Source organism: Hipposideros armiger, unplaced genomic scaffold, assembly GCF_001890085.2.
Source record: "Hipposideros armiger isolate ML-2016 unplaced genomic scaffold, ASM189008v1 scaffold_202, whole genome shotgun sequence".
Taxonomy (NCBI): Eukaryota; Metazoa; Chordata; class Mammalia; order Chiroptera; family Hipposideridae; genus Hipposideros; species Hipposideros armiger.
The window spans coordinates 435,137-457,697 of NW_017731552.1; the positions used below are offsets into that span (position 1 = coordinate 435,137).

At 53.7% G+C, this 22,561-nt stretch overlaps 1 protein-coding gene across 9 annotated transcripts in view; it reads left to right on the forward strand.

The window, feature by feature from the left end:
• The window catches only part of NFIC (nuclear factor I C), a 63,940-nt gene that overhangs the window by 11,798 nt on the left and 29,581 nt on the right, over positions 1-22,561 (forward strand). For all 9 annotated transcript variants that reach the window (XM_019653419.1, XM_019653418.1, XM_019653417.1 and 6 more), the window contains exon 2: positions 4,470-5,001. In XM_019653419.1, the coding sequence (XP_019508964.1) occupies positions 4,470-5,001 (532 nt within the window). The remainder of the gene's footprint in view (positions 1-4,469; positions 5,002-22,561) is intronic.

Consider the following 22,561-nt stretch of genomic DNA (forward strand, 5'->3'; position numbering starts at 1 on the left):
AAAAGCACAACCTCGTTCCTTGTCTATCTCTTTCTAACAACGTGGCCCTCTGGCTCAGCCCCCATCCTTTTCCTGGGACACCAAGGCACAGAGAGGGAAGTCAGGAGATCCAGGGCTCAGACTCACTGTGTCAGTTTAGCAGGAGTTTTTCACTCTCTGGCCTCATTTTACCCAAATTCCTCCCCAAGGTCCATCAGGCTCTGCAGAACCAGCGAGCCCATCCCCTCCCTGCCTTTACTCCCTCCACTCTCCCTCTTGTTCACTCTGCTGCAGCTTCAGCCTCCTCGCTGTTCCCATGTAACATTAGGCACAGTCCTACCTCTGAACCTTTGCGCGTGCTGTTTTCTCTACTTAGAAGAAGCTCCTACGCTAGATTATAATCTTTCAGGTCAAGAGAAATCTTCCCTGACCACTCACAGCTGAAAAACAACCCCCAAGGGGCTCCCTGTCCCCCTCAAACTCCTTTAAATTTCTTCAAACCACTTTGTTCAACCTGATGTTTTATTGCATATTTTTGGCTTATTTAATGTCCATTCTGCCCCAGATTGGGATCCGGGTGAGGGCTGAACTCAGGTCACTGTTGAGTCCCCAGCACTATGCATGGAGCTGACACACAGTAGATAGTAAATGTTTATTGAACAACTGAATTACTCTTTCCCTCATTAGATAAGAGCTGTTAATAAGCTCTGATGCGCTGAGTTTGAGGGGAGGAGTGATGCTAGTTTAGGACCCTAACTCTGGAGCCAGACGGGTCTGTGTTCGCATATGAGCTCTGCTGTTTGCCACTTAACCTGGAGGAGGGGACATTGCAACCAGGGCTTTGAAGGATGCGTAGGAGTTTGGGATAAATTCTTAGGAGGTGGCAAGAAAGATTCGCAATGTTTGTTGAATCGCTGAGTGAATGAAGGAGAGAGAATCCTTCCTGGAACACTTTTGGGGTGGGAATTGGAGTTTCATGTCCTGTTTTGCTGCACTGGACTGTCAGAGTGGGAGAGCCCCAGGGAAGTCCACTGCGGGGCACAGCCCAGTGCACAATTGTCCAAACCACAGGGCCCAGCAAGGGCTTCGACCCAGCTGCTGCTGTCCTTTTTGGCCACGAAATCTTAGTGGGCCAAGTGGGGTTTCTGGGAAAGGCCTGGCCTTGCTCCCCCTCCCACCACAACTTGTATCTGGTTACCAGGGCAATAGACAAGCCCTGCACCCCCAACAGGCTGCAATGTCCCTTTCTGCCCATTGTACAGAATGTGAAACTGTAGCCCAGAGTGGAGCATTGATTTGTTCCTGGGTCATACAAAAGGTGAAAATGGAGGCTGATGTCACCCAGCCTCATTCCCTCACAAAGTCTGCCTAGCAATGAGTACCTCAGCCCTGGACCTCAGGGTTAGGGAAGGAGTGAGAGCTGGACTCAGAACCCTTAGCTTTTGAGGTCCAGGCTAGGTCTAGGGAACCCTGAGGAGAGCAGGAAAGGCTGTCTGGAGGAATACTGGTGATAGGGCTTTGAGGGATGTGTAGGAGTTCAGGAGAGTTCTCAGCACCTGGCTTGCCTTGGCTATCTCCTTTGCCTAGTCAGCCAGTAAGGGCATTGGGAGGTGCCTGGGGAAGAGGCCTTGGTTGTCACAGGTCTTGAGGGACAAAGAGAGTGACAGACCTGCCTCTCACCTGGCCTGACCTCCCTGGGAGGATGAGGGAGGATGGGGCAGCAGGTCCATGACCCAGTTACGGACTGTTTGTCTTCCTTTCTCCAGGACCAGCTTGGGGTCACTGGTGACGTGGGCTCCTGCCCCTGCCCGCCTCCCTGGCATCTTTTCCCAGAGAGGGGGTAGAGATCAGAGGGGGAGCGGGGCTTGGAGAGAGGAGGAGCTGGAAGAGGGGTGAAGGCTCAGAGAGGAGGACCCCAGACCAAGAATTGAGGGAGAGGGGCTCAGAAGTGGGGAGGTGCTCAGATAGAAAGGGGTTCAAGGAGAGGAGGAATGTGGGGATGGTCGCCCGCCCCTGTGGGCTGACACCCCAGCTGCACCTTCCTAATTTCCTCTTATCAGGGCCCCAGTAGTCACCAGAACTTGAGTGGCAGCCATGGCCTAATGTCCACACCATTGCCCTGGCCTCTGGCCACTCTGGCATCCCCTCCATGAGGCAGCAACCTGTGCCTCTATTGATTCCCTGCCCCTGGCTTCTCCAGCCAGACGACCTGGGCTCTGGTCCCAACTCTGCTGACCGGCTGTGTGAGCCTGGGCTTGTGGTTTCCCATCTCTGGGGCTGGTATGTCAAGTGGTATTCAGGCACAGGACAGCAACTCTGAGGTTTTACAGGGACTTGCAGGGGATGGGCCCCCTCCATTCTCGCTCTGCCTCAGCAGGTCAGCCAGGAGCGGGGGCAGCGGAAAAGGGCCCCAAGGTCCAGTCCCTGCCACAGCTGTTCTGGTGACTCACGCTTCGGGGGACATTGGAGTGGGGAGCTGGGCACACAAGCCGAGCCCCGTCCGCCCCACCCTGGCGAGGACAGGAGGCTATTTTCAGAGCCTCAGTAATAGGTGAAATCTGAGGTCGTCCCCCTCCCCCCAGCATCTCATGGCCAGAGGTGGCCCAAGGGGAGATGGAGCACAGAGCAGGGGGTGTGCGTCGGGTGGGGGGTACTGTGAGTGTCTAGGCCTGGGGGTAGGATCAAGCCCAGCCACATCCATCTAGAAAGCAAACCAAGAGTCCAGAGCAGCTGTTTGTCTCTGTCCCCGAGACCTCAGCCTTGCGGAGAGCAGGCTGCTCTGAGAGAGGGGCTCAGTGGCCTTCTTGGGGGTGGGGGTCCGGGTCCTTATCCTTACACAGGCCCTGAGACCCTGTGAGACCTAGGCCAGGTATCCACCCCTCTTTTAGACTCAGTTTCCCCATCACACAATAGGTAGTGGAGCTTTGAGCCTTTTCCTGTCCCCTGGAAGATTGTAGGCAACCAAAATAATCATAACAACATCAATAGTATTAGTAATAGCGTAATTCAGCCTTTTGAGAGCTGGGCAGATAATGGGGTTCATAAGCCAGGAAGCGATATCACCCTATTCAAGAAGCCCAGCACAGCCCAGGCAAGAGCAGGGAGGTGGCACTGATATTCTTCTTCTGTCTTCCTTTCTCCTTGAATGTCTTGCTCTTTGAGGCTGAGAAACCAGGTCCCGGATGTTCTGCAGACAATTTCCCTTGCTGGAAAATAGAGAGAGTGACATAGCCTCCCCAACCCCCATAGAAGGGGATGGGGGTCTCCCATGTGGCTCTCTGAGGGGCTCAATTGGGGCTGCTGCTTTCCTGAAGGAAGTCAGATGGGTGAGGTGTCCAGTCCCAGTCTCTCATGACTGGCTCCACTCTTGGGGCCTCAGTTTCCTTGTCTATAAAATGAACGTTGTGGGCCCAGCAATACCAATTAGGCATGATGGGAGGCGGATGTTGAAGTCACAGCTCTAGCCAGGTCTCAGTCTCCCCAGGACTCAAGTTTTTCCATCTGTGGAATGGGTCTGTGAGGGACAGGGTAGGGTGAACTGGCCCGCCTCCACGGTTGAACTCCCCTGTCTCTAGTGCATTCTGATCTCATGTCTCCTTGGGCCTCAGCTTTCCTGGCCCCTGCAGTGGGTCTGTGCAGGAGCCCGCACCCTTCCATCAGCCCCTGACATCCAGATGTCCCTAGTCTTGACCTGTGGGCCTCAGCCAGCCCTGTCTATACGTGCAGTCTTTAGGAATGGCCCCTTGTCCTTATTTTTTTCATTAATGCCAAGGGCCAGTAGAGGCAACTGACCACCCCACCCCCAATCTGGTGTCAGCTTCCTCTGCTGAGCAGTGGATCTGAGGAAAGAGCCTGGTTTCTCCTGCAGTTATTGAGCATCCACTGTGTACTCAGCCCTGCTCTTAACATTAGAGCTCCCACTGCAGCCAGGGGGCTCAATGCCCACCATCTGTTTTTGTCAAAGTTTTATTGGAATACTGCCATGCCTGTCTGTCACATCTCAGCTATGGTAAATGTTGCACTACAGGGTAGAAGGCAACAGAGACTGAAGTATTCACTATCTGGTTCTTTATGGTACTTTCAAACTGGGGTTTGCTTCCAGAAGGCAAAGATTGGATCCAGGACATCCTCATTCTCCCAACCTCAGTTTTCCCATCTGTGCCATGGGTCCCCATCAGCCTCCACCTGGGACCCTCAACTTGTCTGTATCTTGGGGTTCAAGACGGTCCTCCATGCTTGGACTAGTCCCACCTAGTCCAAGCCTCAGTTTCCCATCTGAGCAGTGGGTCCTTTACTGTTCTCTGAACTTCTGCTGGGTCTCTTCCGCTTTCCCCAGGAGGTGGAGGGGTCTGCAGTGGCCCCCTGCCCACATCTGCCTGGCCCTCCCCGCTTAGTGGGTTTGCGTGGGGATCCCCAAGCCTGTCCTCTGGGCCAGGCAGTGGGTCCGCGGCTCCCAGCGCCTCCTGACTTCAGGCCTCTCCCACCCACAGGATGAGTTCCACCCATTCATCGAGGCGCTGCTGCCTCACGTGCGCGCCTTCGCCTACACCTGGTTCAACCTGCAGGCGAGGAAGCGTAAGTACTTCAAGAAGCACGAGAAGCGGATGTCCAAGGACGAGGAGCGTGCAGTGAAGGACGAGCTGCTGGGTGAGAAGGCGGAGGTGAAGCAGAAGTGGGCGTCCCGGCTGCTGGCCAAGCTGCGCAAGGACATCCGGCCCGAGTGCCGCGAGGACTTCGTGCTGGCCATCACCGGCAAGAAGGCACCAGGCTGCGTGCTCTCCAACCCCGACCAGAAGGGCAAGATGCGGCGCATCGACTGCCTGCGCCAGGCCGACAAGGTGTGGCGGCTGGACCTGGTCATGGTCATCCTCTTCAAGGGCATCCCGCTAGAGAGCACTGACGGCGAGCGCCTGGTCAAGGCAGCGCAGTGTGGCCATCCGGTGCTCTGCGTGCAGCCGCACCACATCGGTGTGGCAGTCAAGGAACTAGACCTCTACCTGGCCTACTACGTGCGCGAGCGAGGTGAGTTGTCTGTGCGTGGACCGGAGCCCTAGGGGAAGACATGGTGCACTGGCCTGGGAAGGTGGAGAGGGACCCATGGGAGGTCCCAGGGGGGTGGCGGGCTATTGGAGGTCCTTGGTTGCCGGAAGGCAGACCCAGGCGAGGTCTGAGGGAGGAGGCAGCCCACACGCCCTAAAGGGGAGGCAGAGGCAATTGGAAGGTCTAAGGGGTAAATGAACCTACATTGAGGTCCAGGTGGCCAGACTCATGCTATGTGAAGGTCTAAGGAAAAGAGATATGATTCAAGGAGAGTCTGAGGGGGGAAGCAGGTGTGTCTTGGGGGTCTGAAAGTAGAGGCAGGTTCTGATCTTAATGTCTAAGGGGGGCTGGCAGGCCCTTGAGGTCTCAGGAGATGAGACCCTATCCCAGAAGGTCTGAGAGGCAAGATATGGCCTTGTTAGGAGCAGGGATGAGGACAAGAGAGTGACTGCTGGGAGACAGACGGTCTGATCTTTCCAGAAAAAGTTGGGCGAGTGCTGGGGTTGTGTGCCGCGAACACTGGTTGATTAACTCTCAGAGCTCCAGCAGAGGCCTGATGGGGCAAACATTTGTGCCACAAGTGGAAAGCTGGGGTGCTGTGTGACTTTGGCTAGGTCACCATCCTCTCTGGTTTCCAGCGTCCCCCTGCTCCAGCCCTTCCAGCTGGGTGTTTCCTGGTTCTGTGGTCAAATGCCTAATGTTGAGACTAGCAGGGTTTGCGACAGTGGGGAAATCCATGGCAGCTTCCTGGAAGAGGAGGTGTGGCTAAGCTGAGCTCTGCAGGATAGCTGGGTAGTGATGGGGGTCGGGGCATGTCAGGTGGTCAGTAGCTTAGGTGGAGATGTGGAGACTGGATGAGTGGTCTAGCCTCTCGAGGTCACAAGTGCTGGTGGCCAAGGGCAGGGCCACTGCTTCCTGTCTGTGTGTCTATGTTCCATATGCATCCCCTGTGTGACCTTGGACATATCACTGTTCTGTGCCTCAGTTTCCCCCTCTGTACAATAGGGATAACAACTATGCAGACTCCTAGGTATGGGGTATAAGGATTAGATGAGGGTGTGGAGTTTTAGGTCTTCAGGGTGTGTGGGAAGGAGAGCCAGGCAGAGTTTCCTAGACTTGACCTTGATTTTTTGACCTTGACCCAATCTACTCCTTCCCCTGCTCCCACCAATAGCAACAAGCCCACTGGGGCCTGCAGTGAAGCGGTGTTCAGAGGGGTGGACCAGGTGACAGTCTCAGGCAGGGGGCAGGGGCAGCCTTGGCTCATTACCATGCAGGTCCAGGTCTCCCCTTCCACATCCATCCTCCACGCTCAACCCTGCCCCCACCTCCTTTACGCAGAGCTGATAAAATTTTGAAGCGAGTTTTCTGCTGGCGTCAGCACAATCTCCAGGCGCCTCCCCTCCCCCAGCCAGCCCCCTTTCCCCCTGGGCTCAGCAGGCAGGCCAGGCCTCCAGGCCTCCCCAGACACCTTCAAGCCTGGCTGCTACGCCTTTGCCGGCCAGTCTGGTCAGCCTCCTTGAATGAGGGCCAGGGAAAGTCAAGGCTGCACCCTCCCCTGCTTCCAGCCAGCTCCATCATCCCAAGGGAATCCCTGTTCACACTGGCCCCAGCTGACCCGGCCCCAGCTGGCTGGGAGTGAGGGTCGGGTGTGAGAGCTGGGCCTGGATTCCAGCCCCAGCTCAGCTGCCTGCTGCTGGGTGATCTGGGGCAAGTCACTTACCCTCTCTGCTTTGTTTCCTTGTCTATAAAATGGGAAGTTCAAAAATAGCTGCCTGTTGGAGCGTTGGGTACTCATGGTCAGTGCTCAACAAACAACCCTTATGGAGTTGAAGACAAGTGCCAAGCAAAGGACTGGGGCTCCATGGGTGATTATAGTACATCCGCATTATAATTATGATTTCCCACCCCCAGGCTTTTGCACATGCTGTTTCCTCTGCCTGGAATGCCTTTCTTATATGGAAAACTACTTATGCTTCAAAACTCCCAACTCCTAGCTCCACTTTCTCTCTGACAGGCATTTTTTTCTGAGGGCTTAGCAGTTCTTTTCCATTCTTACAGCAGTCCTATGAGGCAGGAATCGTTGTTGTACCCATTTCACAGATGAGGGAACACAGGCCCAAAGAAGGGACCTGTCCTTCCCAGCTAAGAGAGGGCAGAAGTGGGATTTAGGTTTAGGCAGCTTCTGTCACTGATATCGCCCCCTACCCTAGCCTTCCATGCTCAATGGCGGAAAGGGATGGAGGGAAATCGTGGTTTGCAATGTGGGCAGCCAGTCATCATGGCTTGGCCACCTCCAGGCTGGGTCTGTGTTTTAGGCTTCCACCAGTCAAAGTCTCATCCAGGGTCCCAAACTGAGGCTACCCTCCAGGATCTCCCTGCTGAACCCCAGCTCCCTGACACTTACCCCAGGACCCCTGTTCTCATTCTGGGCCAGAGTTAAATCTGCTCTTGGCCAGGCAGGTGTCAGTCCAATAGCAGAGAACACTGGCCACCACCTTTCTGCTCCCACCCTGTGGGTCCCAGGGCTGGATGGGATCCCAGCCTAGGCCAGAGCACAGCATCCACTTTACTCAGCCCTGCAGGGAGGCCATGGAATTGATGGGTGGATGGGGATGGGCCTCAGTTGACCTCTGGAAGAACACAGAGTAGGTGTTGGGGGACACCCACCATATAACTAAAAGGAGGTACCACCTCCAATGTTAGGAGTGGGGCCTCATAGCCGACAAAAGGACAGAGACACACACAGAGAGATACAGAAAGAAACATGGAGAGACAGAGGGACCCAGAGACTTGGAGAGACAGAGAGACTCACAGAGGCACTGCACAAGCCTGCCCTCTCACACTCAGCCCTTCCTTGTCCTTGGACAGCCTGGCTCTCCCTGCCAGCCGTCCCACCTCTCCCAAGGGGTGTCAGGTGGACTGGTGGGGCCATGCCCCAAAGAGGAATCCCAAGCCTCTTTGGGTTTATTTTGGGGAATGTAGGGGTGGGGACAAGCCATGAGAAGGTCCCTTCAGCACTGGGGCTGTTAGAGCACAGAGTGCCTCCTGAGGCCAAATCTGGCTGCCCCACATGTCTGTCTGGTGCCACTGCAGCCATAGGAGCCTGGCTTCTGGGCTGGATGCAGTGTGTGCCCTGGGGTCAGGCTGGGGACAGCTGGGGAGATCGTAAGGAGCGGGTGACTGAGCCTCCCTTTGGGACATTGAGGGCTGCCTGCTAAATGCATGTACTTTGAGGAGGGTGGTAGCTGTGTGTACCTGAGCAGGGGATGGGGAAGCTGACAATTCACAATTAAATTAATAAGAACATGATGTCAGGGAAACAAATCACGGGAGGGGTATGGAGAGAGACGGGGGGGCACTCTAGACAGGGAGGATGAGGCCTGAAGGAGGTGAGGGAAGCCTGGAGGGATTGAATGAGAGTGCACCAGGCAGGGGCACAACCAGTGCAAAGGCCCTGGGGTTAGAATGGCCAAGAGGCTGTTGGAGAGGGGGAGGCCAGCAGTGGGTGAATCTGGCATTCCTCAACCTGCCTTGCATTTGGGAAGGAGCCTGGTGGAAACAGGGCCCAGAGAGGGAAGCTGCCTGCCTAGCCCCGGAGCCCAGCCAGGCCTCCCCGCCCCCTCTGACAGCCTAAGAAACCTGAGGCTGGTGGGCTCTGTGCCAGGGTTGGGCGGGGGAGGGGCTGTCAGGCCTGCTTGCTCCAGGTAGCTGCCATCCCTTCCCAGCCACCAGCCCAGCTGGTGCCCATTTGCTGACGCTGCCGTGGGCTGGCCCCTGTTCTTGCCTTGTGCGGTGCCAACCTCCAGGGACAGTGCTGTGGGCAGGGACCGGCTTGGGAAGCTTGCAGTGGAGAGGGGCTTCCCAGGGTGCCCCAGGAAGGGGGGCAGTTGAAATTGGGGGGGGTCCCCAACCCCTCCTGGATGAAACTGGGAAGCAATAATGACAGAGATAATAGTAATTGTGAACACATATTGAGTGCCTGCTGTGTGCCCAGTTCTGAGCCCATCCTACATCTCAACTGGTTTAATTCTGTCAACCATCCTGGGAGGGAGGGACCTTCTCCCATGTATCCAATAAGGAAACAGAGGCCCAGAGACAGTCAGGCACTTGCCCAAGGTCACACAGCTCCTAAGAGGCAGAATAGATTTAGAACCCACAGATTAAAACCCCTGAAAGGAAAAAAACTAAAAAACACTTTTGAGGTTATCAGGTGGGACCCACATTCTCCCGGTTGTATGGATGATAAAAAGGGCAGGCCCTGAGTACACAGTGAATAAATGAATGAAGAGAGTAAACATATGAGGTCAGACAATTAAGTTCGCAAACTCATCCTAGAAAAACTCATCCTACCTCATTGCTGAATATCACTACGGTCATCTTCGAAGTACTCCTCTTGGGAAGCTATGCACCAATGTCAGCGCCTATTCCAGCTTTCAAATAAATTTTGGAACTCTTTTTCTGGAATGGCCATCAGAGCTGTCATCATATTACGCTTGATGTCCTGAATGTCATCAAAATGTCTTCCTTTCAATATTTCCTTTATCTTTGGGTAAAGAAAGACGTCACTGGGGGCCAGATCAGGGGAGTAGAGAGGGTGTTCCAATGCAGTTATTTGTTTACTGGCTAAAAACTCCCTCACACACAGTTCTGTGTGAGCTGGTGCATAGTTGTGATGCAAGAGCCATGAATTGGTGAAAAGTTCAGGTTGTTTTTGTCTAACTTTTTCACACAGCCTTTTTAGCACTTCCAAGTAGTAAACTTAGTTAGCAGTTTGGCCAGTTGTTACAAATTCATAATGAAGAATCCCTCTGATATCAAAAAAGGTTAGCAACACCATTGCAACAAAGCTCGAGAACTTAATTGCCAGACCTCGTATTAAAGTGCCTACTGTGCTCAAGCCTGGGGGCCATAGTCTCCATAAAGGGTACCTGGGCTTGGATGACAGGAGAAAGGGCCTTAGCCTGGAGCCAGGGGCCCTGGGTCAGCCACAAATCTGCCCCTGGCTTGCTGTGTGACGTAGGGCAAAGTCCTGCCCTCTCTGATCTGGGGTTGCGGGGGAGGCTGAAGGCAGGAAGGTGGGGCTTTGTGGGCCACAGAAAGAAGCAAGCTGGCACTCACTGAGGGTCCTCCTGTTTTCTGGTCTCCCATTAATCTTCACTCCAGCACTGAGCGCTGTGCTGGGGAGACAAAGGGTGGATGGGAGGGCACATGTGAGGGCACCTGTTTCTTTGCATAATGGACACAATTCGTGCCCATGCTTGCCCCCACGCTGTGTGATGTACATCCCTCTTTCTGAGTTTCAGTTTTCCCATCAAATGGGGTGAACATGAACTATGTCCACTGCATTGAGGGACCAGAGTCAGTGATCCCGAAAAAGTGTACAGGAGGCACTGAATAAATGCTCGGCCCTTTCCTGGATCCTCTGCCCAGACGCAGGAGGCAATGGGGAGAACTCAGTTCTGCTCTGAGACCCTGAGCCTCGTTCTGCCCACCCAGTGAACCCAAAGGGCCCCTATGACCCAGGACGGACTCCTGCTGGAAGCCGGGCCACGTCGCCTCTTCAGGTGTCTGGGTGGCGGAGGGGTGAAGGGCTCCTGGCAGCCTGGATTTTCCCAGGGCCGGGCAGCCAGGTGTGCCAGCTGTCTGTCTGTGCAGAGAAGGTGGCTGCACGGGTGTGAGGCCCAGATGCCAGCTGATGGAATATTTATAGTGATGACGGGAGGCCTCTGGGCTCATAGTTAGTGGCCAAGAGGGACTAACAGGTGAGGGTACTGCTAACACAGCAGGCCCGGAGCCCACGAGGGGAGCAGTGCAGTGTCGGGAAGTTAGGGGCATACGAGTGGACTTAATGCCACTGAACTGTGCAGTTAAAAATAGTTAAAATGAAAAAAAAAAGGTTAAAATGGTCAATTTTATGTTACTGCTATTGTACTGCAATTTAAAAAATTTGTTGTTAATAATCATTAATAGTGATGCCTTCCACATGCATAATGTAATGATAAGTAATTCATAAATGTAATATCAGTGATGGTAATATAATAATTATTATTATTATCACCATCATTACTGTGGTTTTAGGCCCAGCTCTGTCCTCTGGCCTGCTGGGCCGCCTTGGGCAAGTTAGTACCCATCTCTGTGCTTCTATTTTTGTATTTGCAAAATCAGCATAGGGAGTACCCAGCGATGGGAATTCAGATAGCATCTATGAGAGAGAAGGCTCTTAGCACATGGCGAGTACTCAGACATGGGAGCTCTTGGTAAGTAGGTCCTCCCCTCTGCAGACGTCCCTGCATGTACGTCTGGGTGACATGTCCGCACATGCTAGTGCCAGGGTGCCGATGCAGCCCATGAAGGTCCCCTTGTCCACACAGGCAGGGCCCAGTCCTCTGAGGAGCCATCAAAAGCGGAAGGCATCACGTTGCACCTGTGGCGGCCACCCTGTGTGGCAGGGCTGCAGTTGGCTCCCTGGCCCTGTGCCCAGGAGCTAAGGGGTGGCTGGAGGGCAATTAGGGACATCTCCAGGCCCCCCTTCCCAGCCAGCTGCCAGGCCAGCCCCTCTCCCTCCAGCTGAGTGCGGGCAGGAAGTCACAGATGGTCAGAGTTGGTGAGGGATAAGGGGGGGGGCACTTGGGGACACAGATGTCTTGTCCATATGTGGAAACTGAGGCTCAGAGAGGGATGTGGCACTGCCTACGATTTCCCAGTAAGGGCCCTTCCTCTGGGCCATTCTGACCCATCTTCTGTTCAAAGCCAACCTGTGGGGTGCCAGGGTAGGAAAAGCGGGGACCCTTGTATCTCAGAGTAAATGAATTGCAAGTTGGGAAGGGGTTTCAAAGGTGGGATGGCGGGCACTTTAGGATGCCAGAGCTGAGGTGGTTTTTAGGTCATCCAGGGGGCAAGTTTTGGAATTCCCAGAGTTGGGGTCTTCACCTTCCAGGCGATTCTAGGATCCTTCTAGGTGAGTCCAGAGCAGCACGGCCCAGTGGAAATACATTGTGAGTTACATAAGTTAACATTTTTCTGGTATCCACAGTTACAAATGTGAACCTACAGGGGAAATTAATTTTAACAACCTAGTCTACAATATTTAACCCAGGGCATCCAAAATAGTGTCATTTGGACACAATATCAATATGAAAAAGTTACTGAGATGTTTTACATTCTTTTTTTTGTCCTAAGTCTGTGAAATTCAGCATGTGTTTTACACTCACATCTCAATTCCAACTGACTACATTTCAGGCGCTCAGTGCTACATGTGGCCAGTGACTACATGTCAGGCAGCTCAGCTCTAGAACATCTGAGTTCTAGAATATTCCGAGGTAGATCTCAAATCTCCCAAAGTGGGTTATGAGAATGCAAGGAGGATCCAGAATTTCCTGAGTTGGGTTTCTGAGTGTCCAGAAGCAAGTCCAAATTTTTTTTTTTTTAAGATTTTTATTGAGGAACTTGGGGGATGGGAACAGTGCTGGGGAATTGGGGAAGGCAAACAGACAAGTTGCTGTCCTTTTGTTCTTCAGTCTAGTTGTGGAGGACGTTGCTTCACTGGCCCAAGTTGGCACCATCATTGCGCTCTTCCCGGGCGAGGCAGATCAGTCGCCAGCTTCTGGATGGCCGCTCACTGCGGCTGCTGGCCGCTCACGCTGGCTGCTGGCTACACACGGTAGCCCATGGCAACCCACTGCCACAGGGGCTGCAGCCTACGCCATCACCGGCGACTCACGGCAGCCCAGCTCCAGGTTGAGCTGTTGTTCAGCATCTTAGCTGTGGAGGGCAGTGTCACTGGCCCTCATATGTGGGATCCGAACTGGGGCCCTCTGGCGTCCCAAGCCAGCTCTTAACCATTGCGCCACTCGGCCGGCCCCCAAATTTTTTATGTTGGGTTTTTTCTTACCCATGGACAACCCCCTGAATTCTGTGAGTTGGGTTTTAGAACATCCTGGGGTGGGTTCTAGCATTCTTTGAGGCAAGTTTTTACAGTCTGGGAACAGCTCTCAAATCTCCCAAGCAGGGCTCTCAAGAATGTGGGGATAGATTCTAAAACTCCCAAATTTACCATCAATTATCTAATCTAGTATTGGTTTTACCAATATCCAAGAAACCCTTAAGTGTATTCTGGACCATTGATGGCAGGTTTCAGAATTCCTTATGCTAGGTTTTTGCACTCCCAACGACAGGCTCTTGAAATTTTTTGAGCTGGGTTCTAGAACATCCAGGGGGCAGGTTCTAGATTTCTCAGAGTCAAGAACCCAGAAAGTTCAGGTCAGAGTCCAGTAAGCCTGTCCTCAGACACCTTACTGTGACTGAGCAGAATATTCCAGAAAAGATGCCTGCAGAGGGGGAAAGAGGTAGATTTTAGTTTCTTTTAGTTGGCTGAGGCAAGAGCTGCCCTCTTGGGGGCAACTGGTTGGATGGGGGTCCATATGTAGAGTGAGGTGTTTGGGAGCAGTTGGTGGGGGTATGTGGCTGTGAGAACCTGGAACCAGGTGGTCCCAGGAATCAATCAAAACTTTATCTAATCCCTATTTAATTTGTTTATTGGATGTGGGACATGGAACCCAGGCTGTGTTTGAAGAAGCTGTTGTGAGGCTGTGGGTGCTTAGTATATCCTCAGTCGAAGGCAGTGGCTGTAATAGGTGATGGTGACATCTGGCGGGAGGCAGGGGTTGCCTGCCTGTATGTTTGGGGTATTGGGAGTGCTTACAGGGGAACTGCAGGTGTATTGAGAGTTTATGCAGTTAAACCCTCAGTATGTCAGAAAGTATTAGTACTATTTCATTTTACCATAATCCCACCGGTAGGGCTTATCATTAACTGCATTTAACAGATGGGCAAATTGAGGCCCAGAGAGGCAAAGCCACTAGTTCGAAGTTGCACAGCTAAGAGGCAGAGTCAGGATTCAAACCCTGGTCTGGTAGCTCAGAGGGGCCCACAATGGTCCCTTGAGAAGGGGTTGTTTGGGGTGTGTCAGGGACTTCTCCAAAATGTCCCAGGAGGCCCCCTTTGGGCCCAGAGGACTTAGGTGCTGGTGTGCCAGGTTCAGCTGGATCAAGGAGCAGCTTTGGAGTCTGCAGCCTGGCTGGGGGGATAGGCGAGCCTCAAACCCTCAACAGGGGGGAACCAGGGAGTCGAACCAGTGCAGCCTAGGCCAGCTGGTCCCTTTCTGTCTCTCTGTCTCTGGGTCTCTCTATCTCTGTCTCTCTCCTAGTCCCTGTATGCTTTGCCTACCCCAAGTCTCTCCCTGCCTTTGCCAGTTTCGTTCCCACCTCCCACCCCAGGCCAGCCTGTAGGCTGCCCGGAGGCAGCGGCGGCGGCGGCAGCAGCAGCAGCAGCAGCAGCAGCAGCGGCGGCGGTGGCGGCCATGGCAGCAGCTGAATGGGCCCCTTGTTCCCGACCACACCCGCCCCTTGGGGTCACCCCAGGACAAGCCCTTGCTGCCTTAAAGGGCCAGCACCCAAATGGAAGTGGGAGGAGAGAGACTGCCTTGGCTCCCAAGCCCCACCCCTCCCAAAGATGGAACTGATGTGCATGGTGGGGCAGGAGGGCACCATACTCAGACACCCCCAACTCCACGTGGTCAGAGGGGTGGACCCAGAGACCTGCCTGCCAGGGGGAGGAGACAGTACATGCCTGGTAGGGCTTGGGTTTGACCTTGGACATACCCCTTCTTCTTTCTATGCCTTAGTTTCCCGATCTGTGTCTGGGGCTCTTTGCTTCCATGCCCAGGGGTTTTGGGGCAGATGGAATAGTATCTGGGCCAAGATTTGGTACAGTCAGCGCTTTTCCTGTGCCCATTGTGTGATTATATAGCACCTGACACCTGAGCACCTCATGAGTGGGCATTCACACGCCATGTGGATAGGGCAATTCTCTGCCTTTCTCCATGCCTCAGTTTCCTCAAATGTAGAATGAGTTCTACTGGTATTAAGCCAGTTAATAAAATTAAAAGGGGTTTAGAACAGGGCCCAGCACCAAATGTAAGGCTGCATTTATTGAGCGCCGGCTACGTACCAGGCCTTGCGGAGAAAGGTCCTATTTTGCAGTTCCATTTCAGAGGGAGGAGCTGAGAGCTACACAGGCTGAGGCTATGCAGCCTAGATTTCACCCCAGTCTGCCACCTTCACCCTCTGCTCCAGGCTGTACAGCTCCAGGCTGCTTGCTTGCTTTCTCTTGGCCTCAGTTTCACCTTCAGAGCAATGGGAGTAGCCCTGTTCACTCACACACTAGAAGCCTTTCACTTTCTCCGGCCCAGAGGATGCTGTGTCTGGGAGTTGGGGTGTCCCCTGGGCCAGAGCTGCACCTAGTGGCCACTCTGGGCTGCCTTGGCGCTCCTATGCTCCAGCCTGGCCCCACAGACAGCCTGGGACAGGTTGCTGCCGGATGGACAAGCCTGTTCCCTGCTTTCTTATGTAATCAGGTTATGCAAGGGCAGCTGGCCTGCTTACATAAGGGGAGGCGGGCCAGAGCCCAGCTGGGGATGGGGAGGCTCTTAAAGGAGCCTGTGTTCCCTAAATCTCCCCTTCAGGGCCCTGCAGAAACCCATGGAGGGGCACCTTATAAACCCTGGCTAACTCTGCACTTATGGATGCAGTCACTGTCATCATTTATTATCATTGTCATTGATGTTGTTTATTGTCACCCTATTCTTTCCCAGTGGCAGTGGGTCAGTGGAGCAGGGCAGAAAGCCCTGGCTTGGCCTATTGTGCTTCGGGTGCTCGGTTAGTCACTTCTCTCCCTGAGCCTCAGTTTCTCCATATGGGCAATGGGGGATGTCAGTGAAGGAAAGCAGTGGGGCATAATGAGGGTCTTGTCCCTGCCACCTGCTCACCATGTGACCTTAGGCAAGTGGCGTCCCTCTCTGGGCCTCAGTTTCCCCATCTGTAAAACCTGCCTGCCTCAAGGGGCTGCTGAGGGAGACATGAGTGAAACCACAAAAAGGGGTTGGAACAGCATTGTACACACACACTTAGCACGCAGCCAATAGAACTACTTTGTTGTCAGTAAATATTTATTAAGCACTTACTGTGTGCCAAGCACTTGTCTAGGTCCTGGAGACACCATAGTGAACAAGACAGATAAAAACCCAACCTTTGTGGGGTTCACAGTCTGTTGGGGGAAATGGACAAAGAGCAAGAAGTTAACATCAGTTCATGTTAAGGGCTATTCAGAAGAATAAAGAAAGGGGAATAGAGTGATGGTCTATTTTGGGGAGGTCTATCTGAGGACTTGACGTGTTAGCTGAGACCTGAGGGGTGAGGAGGAGCCAGTTGTGTGAAGAACTAGGGGAAGGGCATTCCAGGCAGAGGGCACGGCCCGTGCAAAGGCCCTGGGGCAGGGCCAGGCTTGGCGTGTTGGAGGAACAGCAAGGAGGCCTGTGTGGCTGGAGCAGAGTGAGCAAGAGGAAGAGAGGGAGGAGGTGCGGGCAGGGAAGTGATGGGGCCTGGCAGGACTTGGGCTCTTACTCAGAGGGAGGTGAGATTGGGCTCTTACTCAGAGGGAGGTGAGATTCCTGGAGGGCTATGGGCAGAGGAGGGATGGGACCTGACTCAGGGGCTCATAGGTGCCTTGTGGCAATGGTGGGGAGGACAAACTGTGTGGGCCAGGATGGGAGTTGAGAGATTCAAGCTGAGGCCCCTACACGTTCAGGTGAGCGATAATGGGGGCCTGCCAGGCAGAGGCAGATTATAGAAGTGTGAGAATTTGGTGGCGATTGTCAGCCTGGGCTGAGTGGGTCAGTGCAAGTTGGTCACCCAGATCACACGGCCCCTTCTGAGGCCAGCAGTGGCCCTCCTGTCTCCTGCTTGTAGCAGTGCCTGCCTGGGAATATGCCAGGAAGGGAGGGGCAAGATGAGGGCTCAGCACCTCAGACACACCCAGGGACACTCCTGAAATCAGGATGTTGTTAGCGGGCAAGCTGGGATGTGGCTCTGGTGCCCTGGCGGCCCACAGGGCTCTGGGTGGGCCGGGCGGGTAACTGCCAGCTGCCCAGCCCCACACTGGGTGTTCCACCTGCATAGTCAGTATAATTCCAAATTTTATTCCAGTTTCACCAGGTGAGCTTGGGCCAGCACCTGTGCGCCTGCCCAGCCCCTGCCAGACCCAGACACATTTAGGGAGACAGCAGGTGGTGCAGCTGTCTCTTAGCATGGGTTCGAATCCTAGCTGCGGGCACTCAGACCAGTTGCCTCACCTTCTGGCATCTCACCTGCACCTCTCTGTAAGTCTTTATGTACCTCCTGGGATTGTATCAAGCTCCTGGCATATAAGCACTCAAAAAATGCAAGTTGTGATTTTTTTCCCCCATGCATTATTCTATCTCCCCACAAGCCCATTATGTGCCTGGCAAACTCCTACTCATACATAAATGTGCCATCTCAAATATCCCTTCCTCCAGGAAACCCTCCTGGCCCTCCAGGCTAGTTTCCTGTTACCTCCTTGGGCTCCTTCTACCCCAGGTATTCCCTCTGATATCCAGGACCTGGAACAGTTGGCAGGGGGTGGCCTTCTCGAAACAGATTTCTGCTGATCCTCAAAGGACCAATGGGATGGAGATGGGCAATGCTTGGGTGACATTTCACACCCTGCCCTGGGCCTGTTGTCAGAAATCCCTTGTGTCACCATTGGTTTGGAGTCTACATCCCTCTAAACCTGTACTTTCTCTCTGAATATCCCCCAGTTTTCCCAGCATTCCTCAGATTCCTTTGTCTGACAAGCATTTATTTTGCACTTGTTGTATGCCATCCCTATCAGGATAATCCCAATTATTTATTCAGTAAGCATGTATTGGGTGCCTACTGCATGCCAAGCTCTGCTGGAATAATCACACTCACTTGTTTGCAAGTATATATTGAGTGCCAATTATGTGCAAGCATTTATTAAGCACCAACTATATGCCAGGGCCCGGGAAGAGAGGCCACAGGAAGAAGGGGGTTGGGAAGGGACGAGAAACTACTCCCCTCAGGCTTGGGCCCTCTAGTTTCCAATCTCCTCCTACGTTGGAAGTAGTGGGTTAAAAATGTGGGTGCTGGAACCACAGCAGTTGGGCTCCAATCCACTTGTCCATGTACTGCCCATGAGACCTGGGGCAAGCCTCTTCTATCCCTGACCCTCAACAACCTGATATGTGTGCAGTTCAACGCTTATTTTCTGCAGAAAGGGAAACTGAGGCATGGAGAGGGGCCACAACATATCTGTCACTCCGGCCTCCTCAAGCAAAATTTGGATGGGACTAGTTCTACTGACCCCACTCCAAGGCCAGGGCCCTCCCCTCTGAGGCCCAGAGAGGGGCAAGGCTAGCCTGAAGCCACACAGTCTGGGGCTGACTCTGCCCTACTCCTGGAGCCCTCCCCTTGGTGCTCGCCTCCCTCGGCCAGGCTGCCAGCCTCTGGCCTCCCGACTCCCCTTGGGGCTGCTGGGTCAGTGATGCAGCCCCAAAAGCATCAGAAGGAAGGGGAGACGGGGAAGGGCTGCCCCCCTGCCCCCCATGCCCCACCCCCTATCCCCTGGCCCAGCTGCCCCCACCCTGTGCCCATCCTTGGCAGAGGGTGTGCTCTGGTGCTTCCACCCAGCTCTGTCCACCATGTGGCCACAAATGGCTTCCGGGCCTGGCCCATTCCCCTCCTGTGGGCCCGCACATGTGTGTTCAGCCTGTGGGCACATGTGGCTCCCGGAGTCCCTCCATCCCCACCCAACCCCCTTGTCCCATCTCCCCACAGCAGCCGCTGAACCAGGCAGGCCTGCCAGGGAGGCGGGAGGAGGCCTTGGCTTGGCTGCTGGAGAAGCCAAGAATTTGCTCCAAATGTAAACAGCAAGTTATTTTAAGTCGGGGCCCCCCCTTCCCGGGGGGGTGTTGACACATTTGACATTGGAGGGGACCAGGAAAGGGGGGTGAGGGTGCGCGTGTGGGTATTTTTAACCTTGTTTTTCACATCCTTGGTGCCACCCGGAGTTTGGTTTGTGCCAATGGCAGTGATGGGGGCCGCAGTGGCGCAGAGACCTGTGCAGGGGTGCGGGGAGCTCCAGGCTGGCAGCGGGCATGCGCCACCAGGCCGCCTGGCATGGCCACCGCCCTGTTGGCACACGTGTGTTTAACCCCTTGGAGGCTGCAGAGGAAGCCGGAGGAGGGGGATGCAGGACAGAGTCCGGCGGTGTGCAGGGAGGTTCCCTCACATCCACCCCACTCAGGAGGGGAGGGTCCGGCACTCAGGGCCGTGCCAGCCCGCTCCTTCTGTGTGCACAAAATGGCCGCTGAGGCCAGGAGAAGCATCTGGAACCCGGGAGAGGGAGAGTTGAGAAAATGGCCGCCGGAGTGATGATGTCATAAGGTGGTGTGGTGGCCAAAAGCGTCCCGGGATGGGATGAGTCCCTGCTTGCAGGCCTTAAAGTGAGTCCTGTGGCCTATCGGGGCCTCCCCACCGGCTTCTCAGGCCGGACTCCTCAAAACAACCGTTGCAAAGCTCCCTTTGGAGCACCCCCTCCAACCCCAAGTCCAGCCCAAGGCTGCCAACTGGCACAGCACAGGCCCGGCACTTGGGGACACTGGGGGTGGTGGACAGCCATTACCCTGACCCACTGGCCCGAGGTGTCGAGGAGTGCCTGGCGGGGCCCTGAGCCAGGCCATGGAGCAGGCGGGGGCAAGAGCAGCGGAGTGGGAAGGAAAAAGAAACTTTTCTTTGAAAGTGATTCCGAAGCAGGTTGGCTCAGGCCCAGGTGGCCGGCAGCAGAGGAGAGGGAGATGGAAAGTGTGGTCCAGACTTAAGGAACGCAGTGGGTCAGGAAGGACAAGGCGGGGGAGGCTCTGGCAGAGGTTGGCGTCTAGGAGGTCACCCCAGCCATGCCCTTTTGTCTCTCGGGTCCCCCACTTCTTGTCCAAATTTCCCAGACCTCTCCCTAGGGGCCGATTGGTGCCATGAATGTCTAGCATCTGGTTTTTTTCCTTTGATTTGTCCAAACAGCCCCTGGAGAAGGTATGGGCCAGGGTTTGAGATCCTGTGTGCTAAGGTGGTCAGGCTCAGAGAGGGAAAGGACTTTTGCTGGGGTCACACAGCATTGGTACAAATGACAGCCATTTTTCACTGTTGCTCGCCTTGGGGACAGGAAGGGGGTGTCTCCAGGGAATTCCTTGAAACCTAGAGCAATTTTGGTTCTGGTCTTTCTGCCACACTACCAGGGAAGTCCAAGTTCAGTTTAGCGCAAGGCCTTCATGCTGTGATTCAACCCCTGGTTCTCCTCAGGATGGCTGGGAGAAAGCGCATGACTGTGAATCTCACAGGGCAGGACTTTGTCTGTTTGGTTCATTGTTGTGCCCCTGGAGCCTAGGACAGGGCCTGGTATACAATAGGTACTCCATACATATGTCAAGTGAAAGAATCACCATTTCCCCTTATGCTTAGGTTTACACAGACACTAGTATGGGGTGGAGGCTCAGGGATACAAAGCCGGTTGTAACATAACTGGACATACACGGAGCCTCTTGTCACACTTGGGAGGGACACGAAGAAATAAGTTCCCGAACTTCCCCAACATCAAGCCCAGATTCAGTGCCCTGTCCTGAGGACACATAAACTACATTTGAGCAGAGACCTGAATAAGCGAGGGAGTGAGTCAGGCAAGCATTTGCAGGAAGGCATTCCAGGTAGTAGGAATAGCATGTGCAAAGGCCCTGGGGCAGGACCATGCCTAGTGTGCTCAAGGAAACTTGAGTGGCTGGAGCAGAGGGGGCACGGGGGGAGAAGGAGGAGGTGAGGGCAGGGAGGGAGATAGAGGCAGGTCATGCAGGGCCTTGTGGGCCCCAGGGAGGGGTTTGGACTTTCGTATATTTATAGACCCAGACTCAGTCCAGTGTGATGGAGGCTAGGACAAAGGTTTGGACAGAGCCAGGGGAGGGTGTTCCAGAAAAGAAGGTGTTAAAGTTGGGCTGGGAAAGGTGGCTAGAATTTGCCTGAGAAGGGGAGGGTCAGGGAAGGAGCTGGCAGGAGCTGGTGGGGAAATGAAGGCCGGGGTCGTGTGTTTGGCACAGCCTTCCAGGACAAAAAAGTTGAAACTTAGCTGCTAATATTTAAAAATGGCTGATGACACACGGAAACTGGGGATTCCAGGGCCTGGCTTTGGTTCTCTCTCTAGCTGGCTGGTGTTGGAAGGTGGATGTGGCACCCAGCAAAGCCAGCTACATTTGGAAGGCCACTAAGGTTGGAAATTATACAGGAGAGCTCACCGTGGCAGCCGATGCTGGTCCAGCAGACAAGCCACTGGAACACTAGGCTCTCCCATATCCCGCCAGGTTTTAAATAAGTGTAATTATGGTTTCAGCAAGTCCTGTCCTTTCTACATCCCAAAGATTAATTAAATATGACCCATCTGTCCATCCCTAGGCCACCACCTGGGCCAGGCTATTATGCCTGCCAGGATGCCTGCCCATACCTCCCACATCTCCTCCCTGCCCTTCCAGCACCCAAGAGTCCACAGTTCACTCAGCAGCCAGAGACTCTGTGTGTGTGTATGTGTGTGTGTGTGTGTGTGTGTGTGTGTGTGTGTGTGTGTTGAGGTAAAATATATATGACAAAATTCACCCCCTTAACCACTTTTAAGTGCACAGTTCAGTGTTATTAAGTACACTCACATTGTTGTGCAGCCGTCCTTACCATCATCTCCAGAACTTTATCATCGTCCCAAACTGACGCTCTGTCTTCATTAAACACTCCCTCCCCTCTCCTCCCTCAACCCCTGGCTCCCACCATCTACTCTGTGTCTATGAATCTGATTCCTCTGGGGACCTCCTGTGAGTGGGGTCATATAGTTGTTTATCCTTTTGTGACTGGCTTATGTTACTGAACATAATGTCCTCAAGGTTCATTCATATTGTGGCAGGTGTCAGAGTGTCCTTTTTAAGGCTGAATAATATTCCATTGTTTGGATGGACCACAGTGTTTATCCATTCATCCATCGATGGACACTTGGGTTGTGTTTACTTTTGGCTGTTGTGAATAATGCTGCTGTCAACATGGGTGTGCAAATATCTGTTTGAGTCTCTGCTCTCAATTCTTGTGGGTACTTACATAGGAGTGGAATAGCAGGGTCATAGGGAAATTCTATGTTTAACTTTTTGAGAAACCTTCAAGTTGTTTTCTACAGTGGCTACACCATTTTACATTCTCACCAATGGTGCATGAGGGTTCCAATTTCTTCACATGCTCATAGCCAGGCGTTTAAAAATATAGGCGAGTCATATCATTCCTTATCGTGCTTGAGAATAACACCCAAGCTTCTCACTGCAGCCCACATTGCCCTGAGTGGTCCAACTTGTCTTCCTGTCAATTCCCTTTGTTCACCATGTTTGAGCCACGTGGTCTGCCTCCATTCCTGAAACAGCCCATGTTTATTCCTGCCCCAGGGCCTTTGCACTTGCTGTGCCAGCTGCCTCAGCTCTCCCCATGGCTGGCTCCTTTCCATTCTTTTTTTTTTTTAAGATTTTTTATTGGGGAATTGGGATGGGAACAGCCCTGTGGAATTGGGGGAAAGGGAACAGACAAGTTGCTGTCGTTTT